At 27.7% G+C, this 21,623-nt stretch overlaps 1 protein-coding gene across 1 annotated transcript; it reads left to right on the top strand.

Moving 5' to 3' along the window:
• The first annotated feature begins 15,853 nt into the window (after positions 1–15,853).
• Positions 15,854–21,370, top strand: AstC (Allatostatin C). Its single transcript, XM_067288720.1, has 2 exons — positions 15,854–16,039; positions 20,977–21,370. The coding sequence occupies exons 1-2, from the start codon at positions 15,926–15,928 to the stop codon at positions 21,139–21,141; spliced, it is 279 nt and encodes a 92-aa protein (XP_067144821.1). The 5' UTR covers positions 15,854–15,925; the 3' UTR covers positions 21,142–21,370.
• Positions 21,371–21,623: the final 253 nt, after the last annotated feature.

The following is a 21,623-nucleotide window of genomic DNA, read 5'->3' on the forward strand; positions in this document are numbered from 1 at the left end:
ATATTAAGAATGGAAAATAAAACAGCAAAGATCTTAAAGGCGTTTCATGGAATTTACACGTTTGTAAGGACGTAGTAAAAGTAAACATAGAATTTAAGTAGATTAAGTTTTTTTGTAGAAAAATAAATAAATTGCCTTAACAAAGTAAGTTTTTTTTCGGATCGGCTGGTATTACAAAGTTTGAGATCAGTAAATATTCGGGATAACAAAGTAACAATGGAGAAGTGGAGTTTGAATGTTTCCTTTGGGAAATGTTTACAAACTTAAACAAAATTTAGTAGTTGAAAAATTTAATATTACGCCAAAATACTTTTAGTAAATGCAAACTTAATAAAAGCCTTAATATCTATATAAAAATCGGATTATTTCCGAAGAAACAATTGTTTAAAATACTGATTAAATTTAAAAAAAAAACTGTTTAAAAAGCTGTTGAATATATAAACAATCATCACAATAGCAGATTTATTTTGAAAGATGTAGCCGAAACTTTGGCTTTCAGACTATGAAAGTGGAACTAAAGTTAGAGATTTATATATCGATAGATCTAAATCTATAGAAAATAAAATTTTTCTGAAAATAATATTCTTAAATCAAAGAATAAACACTTAAAATTTTTAAATGATCTAATATCTAAAAAAATTAACATTAGAGTTAAACTTCAAAAGAAATTGTTAATTGTGGAATGAAATACAAGTAAACATTTTTATAACCTTAAAATTGATATTGATTTAAATATTTTAACAATTATATATCATAAGTGTATTAATATAAATATATAAATTTTATATTAGAATTATTAAAACCAATCAATCAAGATTAACTTTAAAATTCTGGAAAATAACCCGATGATAAAAGATGTGTCATATTCATAAAATTTCATGAGATGCTCTAAATCAAATAATGTTTATTTCAGATTATATTTCTAAAAGTTTAGAGCTTTTACACAATTAAATATTATATGTAAAATTCACTCTGAATATACAGTAAGGTTAGTCGGTGCGAAAAAGAAATGCCACAATGATAAGAGTAGAATTGAGTTCAGCCGCTTTCCAACTGTGCAAACATGTGTGATTGAATGTGAGTGGATACATTAAACAGTTCTTGGCCCACTATTTGTTTCCGTCGAGAAACTCTTCCACGATTTTTTCCCAATAACTTTACTTGGAATCTCTTTAAGAACATTCCACAATTTTCTTATATTATTCTCTATAAGATAACCGATTTTAAAATGATTTTTATGACTTAAACACTTGTGAAATAAGTCAATATGTCATAACAAAGAAAACAAAATTAATTTCCTTAACTTAAAGAAAATTAAATCAATTAAGAAATAAAATTAATTTTAAATTAACGCTTAAATTAGATTTAGTTTTCTTTAAGGAATTAATCGATTCTTAATTGAAGTTAGTCTTCGTTTTTTGTCCAATTCATGCTATATAAATATAAACTGTGTTTTAGAATAATTAATGTACAATTTAGGTCTTAAAATATTTTATCAGTATTAATATAAAAATAGGTAATCTGTGAAAATTTGATAAGATTTGCGGTTTTTATGGTTATCTCGAAATGTCTGGTATAATCAAACAGCAGGATCATATCTGGCTGTGATAAAATTATCTCAGCTGGATCAAGAGTTGTAGCTTACTTCTAATATTGCCAATCTTCATCTTCTCACTCTTATACAGAAAGATATACATTAATAGGAAAGAAACATGCAGATAAGAATAGGAAATTATATGTGACTTTTAGTTTTTCATTTAAAAAATCATTATTCTAAAATTATTAAAAAAAAATACATAATTTCTAATTAAAAAAAGATAGTAAAAATCATTTTAAATTAATTATCTAATGTTTTAAGTGTTAATTTTAATTCTTAGAATCATAATTTATTATTCATAAATATTAAAAGTTACTGTTTATAAATCTGTATATATATATAAATTAAGTTTACTTGGCTCTCTAACTGACTAAAATAAACATAATAATGCAGATTAAAAATTTATTAGATTTTAGTATTTAAATAAAATACCGTTTCAAAGCATTTAAGGAATATTGATTTAATGCATTTATTAGTGCATTAAATCAATATTCATCGAGTTAAATACCACATAAACAGAATAAATAATCTAGAGTAAATTTGCCGTTCTTTCTGAAAAGATTTCTTATGATACATAAAAGTTAGTATAAGATCCCATTATCGTAGACTACATAGTGGCAACGACCATTCACTCATAGCGTTAGCAATCAAGTAGAAAGGTATATTGGGATGAGGTTAGGCCTATACCTGCTGTATTAAAAATAAAACCTCTTTTTATATACATAAACTATTATGTTTTATTCATTTATCAAGAGATCTGTAAGAATATCTCGTTGATTGTGTAGACACAGTATAATTTATTATAGAAATGTTCCGAGTTCAGATTTCTACAGTATAGAGACGACTGAGCGAGAAATTGTTTTAAAATCGTCAATTTCTATGTCTAATATCGTAGAAATTTAATTCTTTAAAGCAAGAGGATGAAATATGGTATAAATTGGATTGGATTAATGGGTTAAAGCAATGCCATGGATGATCTGCCAAGGAGGTGCCTCCCGGAAACTGGTTCTTGTTTAGGCGTTATACACGCGAATAAAACCCGGAAACTCCAAAAGGCGAGGCATGAACCCACGACCAGCGTTGTGGGTTCGCCCTGATGTTCAGAAGTGTCATCTACTAGGCCGCCGGCGGGTACAGTATACATAATGATTCTATATTAGTACAGGATTATAAACTCGTCATCTCTTTGTGAAAGCTATTTTATTCATTTATTTATATTTTCGTGCCGGTATTCGAAGATACCATTCTAGAAACCAACTCGAACACAATTTTATTTGAACGTCGTCTAAAATTATAATTTTAATAATACTGTACCAACGATTAAGAGTACATTATTAATAAACATAGTCACCAAACATTCCATCATTACGTGATGATATAATAGGAAGAAGTACAGTACACTTATATACATGCATTGTATTTTAATTTAATAGCAAAAACACTTACGAAAATCCCCCTTTTAAATAAGATTTTCTTGTTAATTTTTTTAGAAATTCTCTACGATTTTTAATTTGTAAACTGTTTAGATATGTTATTGTTAAGTTAAACGTTAAACTGAATTCATTTACTTCATGTAAAAAATAATAATAATAATAATAAATTCAAATGAAGAATTTCTGTTTGACAAACTAATTGGATTTTTGAAATAAAGCAGATGTCAAACCTGCATATTATTACAATGTCGACATTCGCTACAAGGATTCAGTTATATTTTTATTTGGCATCAACGTCAAATATATTTTTAATATAAGCTATACATGAAGATAAACTTATTTAATTAATTAAAATATTTCGTGAAATTCCTATCTGGTAATGATATAAGGACTAAATGCGCGCTTTCAAATTAAAAATCATCGAATTCTTTTCATTTTAAATATAATTTTGTTACATTTTTGGACAATATAAATTGATTGGTTGGTTTTGATGAGATAAAGCGAAGCAACACGCGGACGATCTGCCAAAGGGTGTCTTCCGAGAAGACTTTCTACGGGAAACCGGTTCCTATTTAGATGTTAGACACCTGAAGAAAACCCGGGAAACTCCTCGTAACCAGCACGTTGGTGAGGTGCGAACCCTCGACCAACTATTTATTCAGTGGTTTTATCCATTTGGCTTGCTGGCCAAAAATTGAAGGACCATTCACTCATAATATTAGTAGCCATTTCATATTTTTTAAGAAATTATTATTTTTAACAATAACGTTTAATTTATTTTGCAATTTTTAAAGAAAATTAATAATTGTTAATATAACTTATAATTTTGCTGTGATTGTTTTTTTAATTTAAGAAATGTTTTAACAATAATTAATGCCATAAATAAAGGAACCTTTATAGATTATAAATTATCGAATATATTAAGTTTAACGCGGTTATATTATTAAATTTTTATAATCTAATAATTTCGTTAATTCCCTCATTGCTACTCTTTTTAGTGTAGACATGGTCTATTAGTGCAATTGAGTGGATACACCGAACACTGATAGTTTGGTGGGTTCACTCCTCACCAACGGCCACGTGGTGTTTTTTCAGGTTTTCTTCACGTGTCTAACACCCAAATAACGTTTGCCACAGAAAGTCCTCCCGGGAGGCTTCCCCTCTCATACGTTGCATTGTCTCATCTTATCCACTCCAATCTTAGGACGAACATCTACTTTACTCCCAATTTGTTCAGACTAGGAAGAGTCCATTATATCCTATAAAGTTTTATTGTAAAATTTCTAGATTCTAGAAAAGATCTTCCATCACAGTTTCCGCTTCTCTGTCAGATATAAAAAAAAACTTTTCAGAATGGACTAAAGCGTACGTTAGAAACCGGTAAAAATTCTTCAGATTAACCCACATTGTGAAATTTTTAAATTAAAAAAATATATATATTAATACAGATAGAAAACCCTTCGAAATCTTCCAAAGACGAGGAAGAGCGTAAGAATTAAAACACGATTTTCTTCACTTAATCTCAACCTTTCGCCCATTCATCGACACGAAAAGTAGCATTAAAGCAAAAACATTTCCAGTTTAATCCGCCTAAACTCACTAAAAATCGATGTATATGAAAGAATAGTTTGTTCGTTGTTTATTAAAAGATTTATTTACACACAAAACTCAATCGTTACTTCCAAAAAAGAAGAAAAAATAAATAAAACTCGTTATAACAGAAGCGATAAACTCAATATGGCTTCCTGAGTTAAGATGGAAGAAGTAATTGATTCTGTTCTCAATCTGAAACTGTAGATGACCTATTATGACAGTCATTGGACTGGTGCAGGGTGACCGATTGGTTTCTGCCAACAGGACATAACCACCTATAGTCAGTAAAGGAAATGAAAACCAAGTACCTGCTGACACATGCTACTACTTGATGGAACATTCTAAGTGATAAGCTGAGAAAACTTCTCTTTAAAGCATTACATCAATCGACATTCGCCATTTTTTTTAAAACATTTATTACGCTTTTCTATCTCGGTGTGATCTATAATCGTTTTATTTTATATTTACAATTAATTATTAATACATTTCTATCGAATATCACCGGCGAAATCGTTAATAGATAATTTTAATTCGAATAAATGGTTTATTTTTAAAAATAATCAAGTTGTTTACGGATTTTCTAATTGTTTTAAAAGAATGATTAACAAGCTTATAATCCTCTTATGAAAATAGTTAAATTTTGGTTAATTTATTTTCGTGTAATTATCTAATTTTAATTGCGAATTTAATTTTTAATAACCGAAAAAAAACACCTTTATATAAAATTTAATCGAGGAAAAACGTTTTTTTAACACCTGAAATGGCGTCGATATATTTGTAAAACGTCACAGAAGAAAATCTTTTTTAATTGGTTAAAAAAAAAACAAAAGAAAAATCTACGTCAGAAGTAAACAAATTGAAGTCGCCGTCGTCATGACGACATTGTTGATAATAAGCTTTATATATTCGATTAGTGTCTTCTTACAAACGTCATAAAAATTCATTTAAGCTTATTACTAGATAAACTTACAATATTGGTACATTGAATTACTATAATTTAATATAGTAAATAAGTAAAAAAAAAAAAAAAAAAATCCAACAAACGGTTTCGAATTTCTTCTAAAATTTCTATAATTCTACAATTTGTTTATTTATTTTCCGTATATTTTATTTTTCTGCTGAGGAAACAGCGAAGTGATGCGGAATAAATCACCCCCCTCCGTGAACATTGCAGATTTTAGTTCCTTGATCCCGGAAATCGCATATTATCATGGAGTTATCCGATCGTTTTCACCTGAAATATTGATCTAAATCGATTGAATCGAAGTACTTGGATATCGCGTAATGTTTATAAAGGACTCGGGTCAAAGATCTTTCCATTTCTTTATCACGTGATCGAAAAACTATGAAATTCATTCCTATCATATAAAGCGCTTCTATGTGTAGAAAGCCTGAACATAATTATTAATTTTAAATTATAAACTCGGCTTTTATAACAAAAAATAATCCTCTGTGCAACTTTTTTCTCCCTCTATAAAAATTAATTGAAAGAGAATAAAAGCTACAATTCGGCTGAATTTTCCAATTGCATTCCCAATTGCGTGTCTGTCTGTCCCTCGTTAATCTCGAGAACGTAATTAGATAGATGAAAATCGAGACCAGATATAGAAAGCTTAGGGGCTGGAGGCCCGATTAATTATACACGTGACTTCCGGTCAAGACCGGAAGTCACGTGTTTTCAATTCAAAATTTTCTCGAGAGCGGAGTTACATAGATGACCTTCATGACACGATTGTTATCAGGAGAAGTATGATATACAGGGGAAAGACACCACAAATCCTGACCAGATATGGAAAGCTTAGGGGCCGAGACCCCGCTTATTTTCGGTCTTAACCGGAAGTTACGTGATTTTGTAATTAAAAGATTGTTTAAACTTGCTGTTTAATTATTAAATTCAAACTTTATACGGCAATTTAAATATGTTTATACAGTATATATATAAACGTTTAAAATAAAATAAAATTCTTAGGTTTTTATATCTTTAATTAATTTCTATAGAGAAAATACTATTTTATTTTATTTTATTTGCTAGAAGAACTGAGCTTATAGATTCCTACAATGATTTTGGATTTACAATATTTTTTTTATTTGTTAAAAAATATATATATATATATATATATAAATTTTTAAAATATAACTTAAAAAGTCGCAGAGGGATTTTATGAAAAAAAAAATATGAAATTGTTATTGCGTTTTTTTCCTATTTAAAATGATTGTTTTCTATCCACAGGATGAGATGTCAAAAACTATTTTTATCAAAAATCCAACAATATATTTACAGATTTGTAACGATATAAGATTTATAAATAATATTTTTAACTTTTTAAGACAAAAAATATTGAAATTTTAAACGAAACGTGTTGAAGTTTCTTAAAATTTTTTATAAAAATTATTTTTTTTATTTTTTAATTTTAAAGTGAGATATAGAAATTTGCCTTTTATTAGTTGAAATATTATTTTCTACGTTTAAAAAATTAATTAACGAGATTTAAATTTTATATTTAAAACTTTTTGTTTAATTTGGAATATTTTTTTTTAATATTTAATATATTTTTAAAGACAAATATTCCCCATCTAACGCCTTTTTTATGTTTGTATCTGTAAACAAATAATACTAGATGATGAGGAGGGAGGATAATATTACTTTATCAATCATTTTCTTTTATTTTTTTATAAAATTTAAAAAGAAAGTAATTAAAATTAAGGAAAATTTGACATAATCTTAAGCAGAAATTCAACTTTCGCATCAGATTTTAAAGCTTAATCCTTATTAGAATTCACTTTGAAATGACAATTTTATCTCTTAATGAGACTTTCCAAAGCTCTTTTAATTATTCGAAATTCAATTTATTGAAGTTTAATCGACTTTTTTTTCCTTTTTATCCGTAGTAAAATCTTATTTTTCTGTAGAGAATTCTCTCCTTATTTATAATATTCTTATTAATTTTACGTATCAGAGACGATTAAACGTAATGGAAACAATTATTTATCAGAGTAGAATGATTAGGGAGGTGGTTTCCATCTATCAATTTGTAATCTCGACTTAGAAAATTTCAACTTACATTAAGTTTATTTAATATAGAAATCAGTTTCGAATCTCTGATTAAATGGAAAAATCTATATAAAATGTCTTATCCTTTCTTTGAATTTTTCCCATAGAAAATGTTCAATTTAATCAGAAAGGAGGAATTTATTTTCAGTTTTAGATCCTACAAAAGTTAGAAAAAAGAAAATAAAATCGCTCTAAAGACTTCTATAATAGATATTTTGAATTTCTTTGATTGATATATTTGCAGTCGAAGCCAATATAAAATTATGTAATAGCAATAAATTCGCTGCTTCAATCTATTTTTATAATTATATTTTGACTTAAATATAAAACTAGAATATATTATTATTTACTTTGAAATATTTGAATCAATAGTTTACATTTAAAAATTTTAAATTCCAACTTTAAAATATAATTTCTTTCGATATAATCGCAAATTTTACGTAAAGGGAGGAGGATTTCCATTATAAAGAATGAGATTCGGTTCTAAATTTATCAGAAATGATCAAAATAATTGAATTATATATACATATTTTATAACTTAATTTTAAAAATATTATAATTTTAAAAGCAGAACTTTAAAAATATTCATAAAATAAACATTGAAGAAGATTGATTTAATGGCCATTTAGGCGATAAAATACAATAATAATTAGCGAATTATTAATGGCATAACAGGAAAAATTAATGAAATAAACGTGTTAAGTAATTATTTAAATATTTATTCGGAATTTTTCAGTTTAATAATTAATTTTCTAATACTTTTTTCCAAGGAGGAAGAAGATTAATAATTGTAATAAGCATCTTCAAGTTACGGAGAATTGAATGAATGGAGAAAAAAGGAAATTGGATGGGTATCGAATTTATAAAGTACATTAAAAGATGACTTGACAGAATTAAAGATATATAATTTCGAAAGTTTTTTAGTTGAATTGCAAATCTAGACGTTGCCTGGAGACGTAATATTCTCTAGGATTCAAGTAAACTCGTATGATTGGCACATTGTTGACATATCCGGAGTTGTAATGTCAAGATAGGTGATGTTTGGTTATCTCTGTCGGACTTAATTAAACAATGTGAATTAGAAAATCCATCATGGAAAACCACTATAAATATTAAAATCCAAACCGATTGCAATTATACCAAGAACTTGATACATAATGAATCGTTAAACAAAGTTGTAAATCTTGGATCCAATCATTTACAGCTGTTTGTTTTCACACAAAGTAGAAGTTATTTTAAACTAAAATCACTTCTAACCACTATTAAGGCTACGAATTAAGGTAAACAATCGTTATATTCCCGGATAAGGTTAGATTCATTAGTGCTATGGATAAGTTACGCTTAACAATCTACTAAATGAAAACTTCCACTTTTAATTACTCCCTTCGTATAATTGTACGAATGATAAATAGAAATTAATAATTCAACCTTTAAAATAATCTTCATTTTTTTCACGTATGAGAATATAATGAAACGTCTCCTTTTATCTTAAGAGAAAGGGAGACATTGTGTTATGAGTGAGGAGGATTTGGAGCCGGAGGGTGAATCTAAGATTTAAGTTGTCAAAATTTATTTACGCTTGATAGACGTGTCAGAAATATTTGAATCTTAAAAAGTCTTCTTACGGGGCGACAATTGATGCTTCGGGGGGTTCCTTTCCAATATTTTCAACGACTTTTTCAACCTTGGCTCTTTGTATTTGTGAAGATAAGCAAAGAAAGTTAAAACTTACCTATGAATTTCAATAGTATATATGCAAATTTAGTTTCAAAAAATTCGAAATTTATCCACAATTTCAAAATTAAATGTTAAACTTAGGCGTGGGTTGTTTAAAAAATAAATCAATCAATCAAAATATATTATATATTATATTTTTGTTTTTACTTTTTTTATTTATTCTTAAATTGTGTTTCTAAACGTTCAAATTTAAGCTTTTGAATAAATTTAATATAATACATTTGAGAATAATGTTCAAGTTCAACGCTTAAATTTTAGAATATTTTAAATTTAAATTTATGTAAATTTAAAAGTAGAATTTTACTAAATTGTTTAAACTTTTAAAAACTGAATTTATTGTTTTGTTTTGTATTCATTTTATTAAAAAAAAACTAAGTAGAAGAAAGAGATTTAATTTATATTCCTAACTATATTAACGTATAAAATTTAATGCAAACATAAACAGTGGCTTAAGCACTTACCGTCCTAAAGGGAGTGAAGAATAGGGTTTGTGTATAAATTTATACTTGTAAGTAAACCTGAAAAGACATATAAAGGCGTTATTTAAAATATTTGGACTGCAATTTCAAAAAATTGTAGACTTGTAAATGCCCGCTGTCGTCCGTTACCTGTCTGCTGTCGTTCCTTAATTTCGAGGACGAGACCGGTGTTAGATAGATGAAAGATTGAGACCAGATTAGGAGCAGGAGGCACCGATTAACTATACTCGAATTTCCGATATAGACCGGAAGTCACGTGGTTTCAATTTAAAAATTTTCCCCAGGACGGAGTTACGTAGATGACCAGCATGACTGTTGTTGTCGGGAAAAGTGGCAAAACACTAATAATTTCAGATCCAGATTATATATTTTAAATTAAATAAATTAAAAAGATACGATTAAAAATTCTAGCTCGGCATTGTGATGGTATCACAGTAATTTTTGCTTGTTTGCGTATTTATTTTTTAATATTCGATTAAGAAGATGTTTGTACCCACCGGTGGCCGAGTGGATAAAACCACTTATCATTTGTCGCGGGTTCGCGCCGGTCAACCCCACGTGACCGACCAGTCACGCGGGCTGGCCACTTGGGGTTTTCCGGGTGTTTTTCATCCGTCTAAAACGTAAATAAAGGCCAGTTTCTCGTAGAAAATTGTTCCGAAAGGCACCCTCTCGGTAGATCGCCCACGTGTTGCATTGCCTCATCCAAGGGGACATGCGCTTCTCTCGCCCTCTCCCGAATACGTCAACGAACATAAACACAAGCTTAATTTTCCTATATAAATTCCCTTTCGTGTACTACACGAATCTCGATTTCTTTTATTCCTCTTCATAACAAATTCCAATGTATTTGTGCACAGTCTGAAGATGAATGGCTTTCTACATCATTTAAATTCACGTCAACTTTGGAATATTTTCTTAATAATTTTTATTTTTATCATTTTTTAAAAAAGTGATTGGATAAACATAGGATGGCGTATTTTAAATTTATATATAGGGTTATTAAATTCCTTGTTTGTCTGACGGGAGCGCATCCGATCATTTCACAGATCTTATCTTTTCTCCCTCAGGTCTTTTAATATTTCGTCTCGGACAAATAATAATAATAATAATAATAAAGTACATTTCTCTTACATTTTCTTACAAATGCCATCTTTACTGACAACTAATAAAGTTTGTTCAACAACCCGAAGAGACTTTGACAACTATGAATTGCAAACACCACTTTTTCCCTTTAAATATTCGATTAAAATGGCATCTTACAAAAATCACGTACATTTAAGGAAGAAAATAAAGCATTATATAACTATTAATTTGCTATTTTTACTCGTTTTAACCGGGTTATTTTATAGTAAATTCGATACATGAAGCTATAGTTGCGCTGGGTGTTCTCTTCCTGAACTACGTTTCAACGCTTAAATATTGAACTGCCAAGAAAACTAATGGATTATAAATAATAAATAAAGGTTTTATTTAGTTTTTTAAGCCAGAAAAATGCTGGTATCGAAGCGTTTTTATAAGAAAAATCGTTATAGTTGATATGGCTTACGTCCCGCTTTGTTAAATGGCGAGAAGTGCTGTTAAAGTGTTTGAACTTTAACAGAATTTTTTGAAATATATTTCCTGAAAAATAAAGATATGTTTCTTCGCACGTTTTATCTATTTTCGTTTTTTTTATCTCTTTTCCTTTGGCACGTTTTGTTTTCGAGCGAATTGAAACTTTTATCGAACATACAACTGAATTGTTTTTTGCGGCGTCATAACATCACAAAAGCACTTTACGTCACACACTTTTTTTCCTTATATGGAATTTACCTGATCGATTGAAATAGCTACTGTCAATACTCGAATACCCCATAATAATTTGGATTTCTGAAAAATCCCTTTAAAAAAAATATATATATTCAAAAAGCAATTTCCAGTTGGAAAACTCGATCTTTGGAGAGTGTTTTTTTGCAGCTTAGAAAAGGTTTTATATTCGAATTAACTTAAAAATTAATACGTTTCCAAGCCAAATTATCGGAAAAAGATTAAAGTTGTATATATTTTTATATGCTAATAGGTGTATAATAAATCTTATTTTACTGTTATGGATATGAAATGTTTTTGCTGCTCCCATATACACTAAACTCTAAATTGCACTGTACCGTACAGTATATAGATTTATAGGAATACGTGTTTATATTTATACATAAAATCTACATTTAGAAAGCACTGTAAGCTGTATATTAAACAAAGTCTTCCCGATTTTTACGCTTTAAGAATAGTAATTCTATAGATATTTTTAAGTAATTTAAAAATAGGAAACGTGTTTGTGTAACTTTTAATAATAATTTTATGTAAATATTTTTGTATTTTTACTTCTTTTTCTAGAAAAAAAAACAATAATATTTATCCCTATTTTTTATAGAATTTATTAAAGTTTACAATGAATATCATTCGAAACTATTTCCAGTTTATTTACTTTGTTAATACTTTAATAGAATAATTAATCTACGTTTAAACTAATTTTTCTTTTATAAAATTGCCTTACAATTTTTTATTTTAGTCATAAAATATTCATAAAAGGTAAAGGAACTTTTCGAAGATTATCACTTTCTCTAATAATCCCTTGTATAAACTTGTAATAAATTCTAAAAGAAAATAATATAAATCATCATCCTCATTATTATTTTTAAGTTTAAAAAGCAAATAATTTTATAATTCGGCTTCAGAAATTCTTCAGATAAGTCATTATTACTGTGTTGAATTTTTATATACAGTTATTCTTATAGAATGCTTAAGGAATGGAAATTATTAGTTATTTTTACGGATGTGATTACCAAATATTTAAAACACCGTTAATTAATGTTGTTTCTTTAAAATTATTTTCAAGATTAATTAATTTCTGTTAAAAGATTTGACACTTGTTTTATGAATCAACTGATTTAATATTTAAAACGCTTAAAAGGTTTCATAACAAAGAAGTGAAGAAGAAGCAGAAGGAGGAGAAGAAAGAGGAGGAGGAAGAGGAGAAGTAGAAAAAGAAAGATGAAGGATGAAGAAGAGGAGGAGGAGGAGGATGAGGAAGACGATGGCTCCGTTATTCTTCACTCAATTTAATACTTTTAACTTTTAACATTGCATACAATATTATAAGGCCTATAAGCCATAATCGGTTGTTTTATCCCTCTATAAGACGAATACCTTCGTGTTAAATCGATGAAATCTTACAACAATACTAACATTTTCAGAAAATTATATATAAAAATTTGACACTTTGACAGTTTTTTTGTAGGTTTTTTTTAAACAAAATGATTAGTTAAAATTGGTCAATGCATTTTAAGACCACTTAAGTAATGAGTTTGCTTTACACTCCATCAAAAGGGGGTATATTTACAATTAATGGATACAGTTTTTATCACGAAACAACATTTTAAAATTGATTAATTTAAATTTACATTTTAAGATAAAGTACGCTGTTCAAAACAAGCTAATTTTTCAACTTTTAACAGGAAGTAGAAAATTGTTGGAGCGAAAGTCATTTAAGTGGAGGGAGGAAAAAAAAACCAGCAATTGACGACATTAATCTTTTTAACATATACAAATTACACGTGATTATTGACTTCACGATACACTTTTCTAGACAGAAACTCTCGTCTACAAAAACATCATTGGCTATATTAATTGTGACATTAACTAGAAGTTAGCGTAACGTCGTCCCCCCGTTACGGTGGGTTAGAAAAATACCAAGAATTTCACTCAAATATTATAAAAATCGAATTGGAAATCAAGGCATTTACGGGGAAGAAGTGTAGATGAAATACTCTTCTAGTTTGGATATTGGCAAGAGCAACGTTATGATGTTATAATTAAAAGATGTCGTGGACATTGATGAACGAGCGTGTATAATTGGACATGCATGGTGTGATATATTCTCATAAATATATCAAAATTTCTTCTGATATATATCACCTGTCATATAATATCATTAAAGAGTTAAAAAAATTAGGAAACAAAAGGGGTGTATTAATTACTTTTTGATATTGATAATACACTTAAAATGCGCTTAGATAATTTCTCTTCTAGTTAAATTACTTAAGAAAATAATAAATTATACTTAAGAATGGAAGATATTTTTATAAATTATGGCCCTTTGTTTATTATTTTTTTATAAATTTAATCACTTTATCGATTTATAGGAGGAGGAAAAACCAAAGTTGAAACCCGAGAAAGCTTTTAATCAATCGATTTATGGTTTTGTGCTAATAGGATCAAGTTTTCTGTTGTCTGACATATAATAATCTTATACAAATAATAAGGAATATGAATTAAATCATGTAATATTATCTAGATTAATTATTTCTCTATTTAATTCACTATAAAATTCCCCGTCTTACATAAACTAGCGTATCAATTAATGAAGTTTTGCCTAGTTTTAAACTCAAGAAAAGTTTACTTAAACGGAGATTTAACCTCTAGAAATTAATCAAATTTGTTATTTTAATAATGTATCTATCGATAATATCTCAGGGGATACAAATACAACGATTATGTCATGTAGAGAATTCCAGATTCTGTTTGTTGGATTTATTAGAAGATAAAAAAGAAGCCATAAAGTGGAGGAGAATAAAGTTAACAATGCTGTAAAGTAAGCGATTTGGGAATTAAATCACAAACAGTAATCTATGTAAATACTGTTTTCTCTTAAAATATTAATATTTACTTCTATTCTAGATATTGACGTGGGTTCAAATCCTTCGTTTCTTCTTTTTCTTTCACAAACACACGCTTAAATTGCTACGTCGAGTGAGGTTCAACTTTTATTTTAAAATGTTTACTTCATTTTTAGCATACAGATGATAAATAAATATAATAATCCCGTGTTTTCGCCGTATTCAACAAACTTAAGCTTTAAAATAATTCGAGTTTTATCTAATTTAAAGATATTTTTGATGTTAAACAGCGCTAATTTTGTGCCAAGAGTTGGTGAGAGAACTTTGTACTTATTTTAGACTCATTAGAGTAAACTGCGGCATATTTTAAGCATTAAACTTAGTAGAAAATGGAGATAAATGATTAAAAACGATGGAATTCAATTAAGAAATGATAATTTTGAGAGTTATAATACCAATTTCTGTACTTTTAATTAATAAAAATCGGCAAATATTCAATTATATTCCAGTCGATTTGTATGATTCCAAATTGGATTTACGAGTGGAGAAGTCAAATGAATTGTTATCATTGACAGGTAATGAATCGAAGAGGAGTAGATTAGAATTTATCAGCGATAAAAATGACAAAAGAGGATTATTTAGTATTCTTCTAGCGTTAAGTTTGTATGGTAATTGTGTAAGACGAGCTTTGGAATTCAATTTAAGATATAAACCAATTTCCGCTTACAAAATAGGCCATTAGCTTAAAAGATGGAGACGAAATAAGAGTTGAGAATGATTTTCTAACGCTTGCAAATCATTCTGAACTATTGTTACTATCTTTCAGTTAAATTCGACCGATTTAATCGACTATACTCTCGCCCACTATTCAGTCAAATTTATCAACTTCTTTCGCTCCGTATGTTACAAACCCGCAAACAAATCTCCCAAATTAAATTCTCTATTTTTAATCAAATATTTAATTTTTAAAATATTCCACAAAATTTATTAATATTTCATTTACCATATATTTTCACTTTCCTCTCTTTAAAACTCGTATAAAATTCCTCCCTCTTGATTTTATTTATATAAAAAAATAATAAAATAAAATTATAAAATACATTTCGTAATAATTAAATTGTCTTTTTGTTTTTTTCTTTCTTTCTTTCATTTCGATTTTGAATTTTGAAATTTTTGTAACGTAAACGGTCACGTGGTTAGCCGGCCGACGTCATTACCATCCGTCGATCGGATTGGTAGAAAAGGGAAGAGTTTTCGGACGTTCTTCCCACACCTGCCAATGACGTCACCAGCCGTATTTTGCTATAAAGGCGAAAAGAGAAATAGTATAGTTACAGCCCCTATACGGTCGAGCAATTGTCACATTCTCAAAAATCGCCATGTCTTTTTCAACAGGTAAATATCTCATCCTGATTTTGGTACTGATATCCTTTGCAGCGGCATCATTTGCCAGAGAATGGTCAGCCGCCGACAGGAATTTCATTAATAGTCCGGTAAGTTTCTTATTTTTCCCATCATTTAACGTAAAAAACAAATACTAGCGAATGAAGAAAACATGTTTGCTCTTCTCCATTACTATTTTTAACGTAGAAAGTAACTTATTTTACCTATAAACGTTCCGATTTTTATACAAATTCCAACCTGGTTTTGCCGAAAATTTCAATTCTTTAGCGATTTTTAACGCTCAAACTAGCGTAATTTAATCCATAAAAGTCTTAAAGTTAGCGATAAAACTGTATATTAATACTTGAATAAATGCTCAGAGTTTTAAAATTTCATTACTCAGACACCTTATACCTGTGAGAAATTATTAATTTAATAATGCAAACGTTTGACCTTGGTGGAAAACGTTTGCATTATTAAATGAATAATTTCTCAGAGGTATAAGGTGTCTGAGTAGTAGAATTATATATTAATGTTTAAAAGTCGATTTTAAGTTGTTTAAGTTGTCCGGTGAGTCGAGGAGAAGATGGATTTACAGGGGCAAGATGCTTACTAATCTGGAAATCTCCAACTTATTGCACGAAAGTAAATATTTTACGTAATTACTTCTTAAGTAAATTATCAAATTTACAATTTTTCCTTATCATTTAGAAAATAATAATAATAATAATTTATTATTTTAAACGTTATTAACAATATACATATATTCTCCATGGAGATGATAAATTCCCAGCTGAAAATCCGTATGAATAACATTTAGTTAATCTTCTCCGATAAAATATTAATACCGTTTTAATGATTTAACATTTAAATATAATTAACAACTCATTCTGTTTATTAATTATAATACATTAAACGCCGTTTAATCCGATTACAATTATCATGTTTCCATGATTGCAAAACATGATAATTAATTATCATTGGGAAGAATTCAGATGAAATTTCACTACGGATTTAAATATATTCCTTTTAATACTTTTAACAACTCTCACGTAAAATTTTATCATTTATTCATCTCACGTTAAACAAATGTTAAGTGATTCTTGTAAAGTAAACATTTCGATCCCTGGTAAGTAATTTATCAAAATGGCTTACCATTAAAGCAACCGAGTCGTGTTAAAGAAGATAGATTTACAATTATTTATTTAAATCAAATCCTTTAAATTAAACTTAATAAAACCTTAATTAATTTAAAATGTATACGAATTTAATCACGCTTTATATAGCCTACATATATACGAATTATATAGGTTAATTCGTCGCTCATTTTAAACTCTATTTAATCACTTAAATGTATAAAAATATGCTTTAAAAATTTACTGAAGATCGAAATTACTTAAAAATAAATGCAATTTAGTCATAAGGGCATTATTTTTTTAGTAAAATAAATTTATTTCCCGAAAGATTTATATTTTATGTTCGATTCTAGATAAGTATTTTCTAGGTCACGCGAGGGGATAAACGGGGAAAAAAAACCTGGAAAAACAAATCTTCTACATTGTTCGTAAGCCATGTTAAACCAAGTTTATAAAATTAGAATAATAGAAAATATATTTCTTTTTTTATAAAGTAAACATTAAGAAACTCGATCTCTTACGGCTCAACTGTTAATAGATAAAGTGAATTTATATGTATATAAACATTCAAAAAATATATTTTAAATGTAAGAATAAAATAGAAAATGGTTTAATCTATGGTTTCTAAGCTTTAAAATAATTATAAATTGCAAATAAATCTTTAAATTAACAATTGAGTGATGAAGGATTTAAGTCTTTAAATCTTTAAACTCAATCAAGTTTTCTTATATTTTAATAACATAAATCGGGTATTTACTTAAAATATAAGTGATTAAAACACGAAAATTATTTCTAAAATGTCAACAACTTCATTAAATTTACACTTGAGATGATCATTTCGTGGAGTGCTTCGTGTTAAACTTTGATGAAGATGTGTATCTTTCGTGGAATTTAAACATTGTAAAAGCTCACCCGATTCGTTTAAACAAACCAATTATTATCGTTATTTTATAAAAAAAGAAAAAAAATTACAAATTTAAAAGCGATTTTCTTAAGTTTTAAGCGAATATACAAGCTTAAATTTATCATAAAATAAGATTTTCTCCATCGTAATCCAATTAGAAAGATAAATTAAACTTAAATGGATATAATCATTATTTAATTTTGTTTAAAAGCTAGAAAATTAATAATTGTAACTAAATGATTATCATTACTTTATTTTTTTAAACTTAATTAATATATTAATACGATTTAATTACAATTATAATCGCATCAAACTTCATCAATTTACTCATACGTTTTTTTTTTCTCCTAAAAATATTGGTCGAGATGCGATAAAATCTGATAAATATTTAAAGAAGAATCTTTAAAAATTTAGTTTTAAATATTTAAAATCGAAGAATTTGTAGAGAAAGAAAGAAAGAAAAAAAATTAATCCGAATAATTATATAAAATTTCAAATTAATTAATAATTACAAGAAAAAATATTTTAATTAATATTTTAACGAATAATTTTATTCCCAAAGTTGTTATTATTAATTTTTTTTAATGAGAAAAGTAATTAAAAACCTTCAAAGTTATAAGTTATAACTTGGTACTTTGAAGAGAAAAATCTCCATCTTCACCTACTTTTATGATTTTTATCTTTAAAAAGTTTTATTTTAGACGTAAAAATTTATTTATTTTTAAATATTTATACTTAAAAATTTTATTTAAATTCAAAATAAAGTTTTCTAACCTTCAAAAAATAAAAATATTATAAAGAATATTTTAAAACTTTCAAGATAGAAAACATAAATTTTATTATATTTTTAAACAGTAAAAGAAACAGAATAAAAATTGATTTAATTAAAGAAAATTTAAGTAATTCTATTCGAAAATATCTCTTTTAATTATTTATACATTTAAATTATTTAATTTTACAGTTATAAGATAATTAAAGCGCGATATATCTTGATAATCCCATGATTTAATTGGATGCGGATACTTTCATCTTTATCAATTGCTCTTATTACGTTTAAGGATAATTGCATAAACAAAAGGAAATTGTCAGGATAATTGTACTAAAAGAAGACAACTTTTAGTTAAGATTGACGATGATTTGTAAATCCAGGAGTTTCCTTTGTCATTTAGATAAATACAGCAATAACATTAACACGTAAAAAATTCGATTAAGCCTGCAAGAAAAGCATCATCCTTAATATCCCTTTTTTAGACGGATAAAACTTAATTGTAATTAAGTTCTAACTAATGAAATGTAAAATTAATTTATCTAGAATTTAAAATGTAGCAAGTTCTTTACCTCAAATGAATTATTAAATTCAATATACGGTGTTAAAGAGGATGCTGTTGCTACTCTCTTGAGGGAAAAAAAATGAAAAAAAAATAGTGGTTTAATCAAATAATTGAGTGAGTGAGCGCTTAACGATCGGTACAAAATCACAATAACTTAATATTTAAGCGAATAATTTATGTAAATCGTACTATAAAACGTATATTCCTTATCAATAGTAAGGTTACACGCAAATTCTATATCTATAACAACGCGATTTTAATATATTTCTGTAAAGCGTAGGCGTTTAACTGTGTTTACTAAGCGAAAATAGGAAATTCCGAGAAGGAAAAAGTAGTCAATATTAAATATTTGACGTTACCGACGAGTCATTTTGTTTAAAAAATCCGCGAAGACAGTTCTATTCCTGTAATAACTCCTGAAGTATCCTGGATATATTTATTTATATAACAATAAAAGGAGATGGATCAAAAGAAGAAGCGATGTAAGTAAAGAAAATTGTGTTGAAGAAAGCAGGAATCAAAGAATTCTCACATAAAAGATACCCTGCAACACGACACTTTCTCTCGTTTTTCTTTCTTGATTGTTTCTCTACTTCTTGATAACAGCAATTGGGAATTGTCCGCTTGCTCAGTATCATCAGTTTAAATTTACAACTTTTCGGGTATTAAGACTTCTAAACAATAAAATTCCTGAATATTTATTTAATTAAATGGATTTCTTCTACGTATATTTGTTAACTCTCAACGTTGGATCAGGCTCTTTCACATTTTTAAGTTGTTAATTATTTTCTCTTCGTGCCTACTTTATATTAGAATGTACATAGATGATATTTATATTTATGTATAGATAATGGAAGCGTTAAAAAAAATAATGATAATAATAAATGTTATATATACAAGTGAGGTATGGAGAAAACATCTATTATGGTTGACAGTTTATGAGAACGTGACTGGTCATGCAAGCTGACTCTTTATCACTTGTTTAACAGCTGGAAGTAGACAATAAAATGCAACTTTCGCTTTTAGCAGATAATAAATTTCTGCTAATGCTTTGTTTTTTCCTTTTATTTTCGTTTATTCTTCCGTAACAACCGGCGAAAACTCTAGAAACTCTGATTCTTACGCTTCCAACGTCACGTTCGACTGGACAAACTCTGAAAATCCTATAAGATTCCCTCGTGTTACTTAATTAAACCATCTCTTCACCCCTAAAATATCTTTAACTCAAGAATTTCCATCCAAAAAACTTCATTTTTTTAATGCTAACATTCAAATTCAACACTCGTTCTAGGTGTTCTCATTCAGTTATTCAAGGTGAATAGACTGCTTCGTGTAAACATTTATCTACAGTAAAAAAAAAAATAATAATAATCACTTCAGAAGAGTTTGCAGTAAAAATTGATAAATTAAAAAGTTTATAAACCCTCCCATCATAATTTTTTACCTTATAATAAATGTTTAAATTAATTATTAACGCTCGGAAGCTGGTAAAGGCGTTACGTTTACTGTTATTTAAAAATTAATTATCTAACATTCCGTCAGAGTAAATAGAAATTGGAGTGGGGAGATATAAAAAGCGTGCTTTAAGTGATGAGTTTGACGCGTGTTTGTGACGTAAACATCGCGTGTTAATTGTATAATTAAGTTTAATTCTTTTTTTTTATCCTGATTTTCAGGAAGGACAGATGATGCTGAATCGATTGGAGATGTTTTTGGCCAATAGAGAACGTAGTTATCCTTGGTCCGACATGGACAACGAAGGAAGGGCAACATCCAAAAGACAAATCCGTTACCATCAATGCTACTTCAATCCCATTTCATGCTTCCGTCGAAGAAAGTGAAAGTTCTTTAGCAACCTCTAAAGCTCTTAACAGTATTCGTATACGCTGAAATGATCCTCATAAAATAAATTTGTTTTAATCTAATTTATGTCTTTATACTATGGAGTAATATAGAATTAATAGTAAGTTAAATAATTAAAAAAAAGTTTGTCGGTGTCATCATCAACAGATGAAATGTAATTAGTGTTCTATCTCCCACCGAACACATTAAAGTATTTTTACGTCTGAATTTCCATTTCTCTTATTATTATTCTTTTATATTCGGAGATTATTGTAAACGAATATGTACATTTTTTCGTTTTATTTTCATTTAATTTTTGCTCATTTTTTTTCAAATAAAAATCTACGTGTTAACTCGATTTTATTTATAATTTATGCAGATTTTTCCAATTCAAATACACGTATATGACGTTATTCCTAAGCTACGCTCTTAATTAGAGTCGAATTTAGACTCTATATAAGAGGCCCTTCACATCCAACAA

Source organism: Centruroides vittatus, unplaced genomic scaffold (assembly GCF_030686945.1).
Source record: "Centruroides vittatus isolate TY-2023 unplaced genomic scaffold, ASM3068694v2 scaffold_899, whole genome shotgun sequence".
Taxonomy (NCBI): Eukaryota; Metazoa; Arthropoda; class Arachnida; order Scorpiones; family Buthidae; genus Centruroides; species Centruroides vittatus.

Excerpts from the sequence above, each read along its gene's own strand:
- AstC (XM_067288720.1), top strand. The coding sequence starts at position 15,926 with ATGTCTTTTTCAACAGGTAAATATCTCATCCTGATTTTGGTACTGATA. Across the intron at positions 16,040-20,976 it reads GGAATTTCATTAATAGTCCG|GAAGGACAGATGATGCTGAA; the intron begins GTAAGTTTCTTA and ends CCTGATTTTCAG.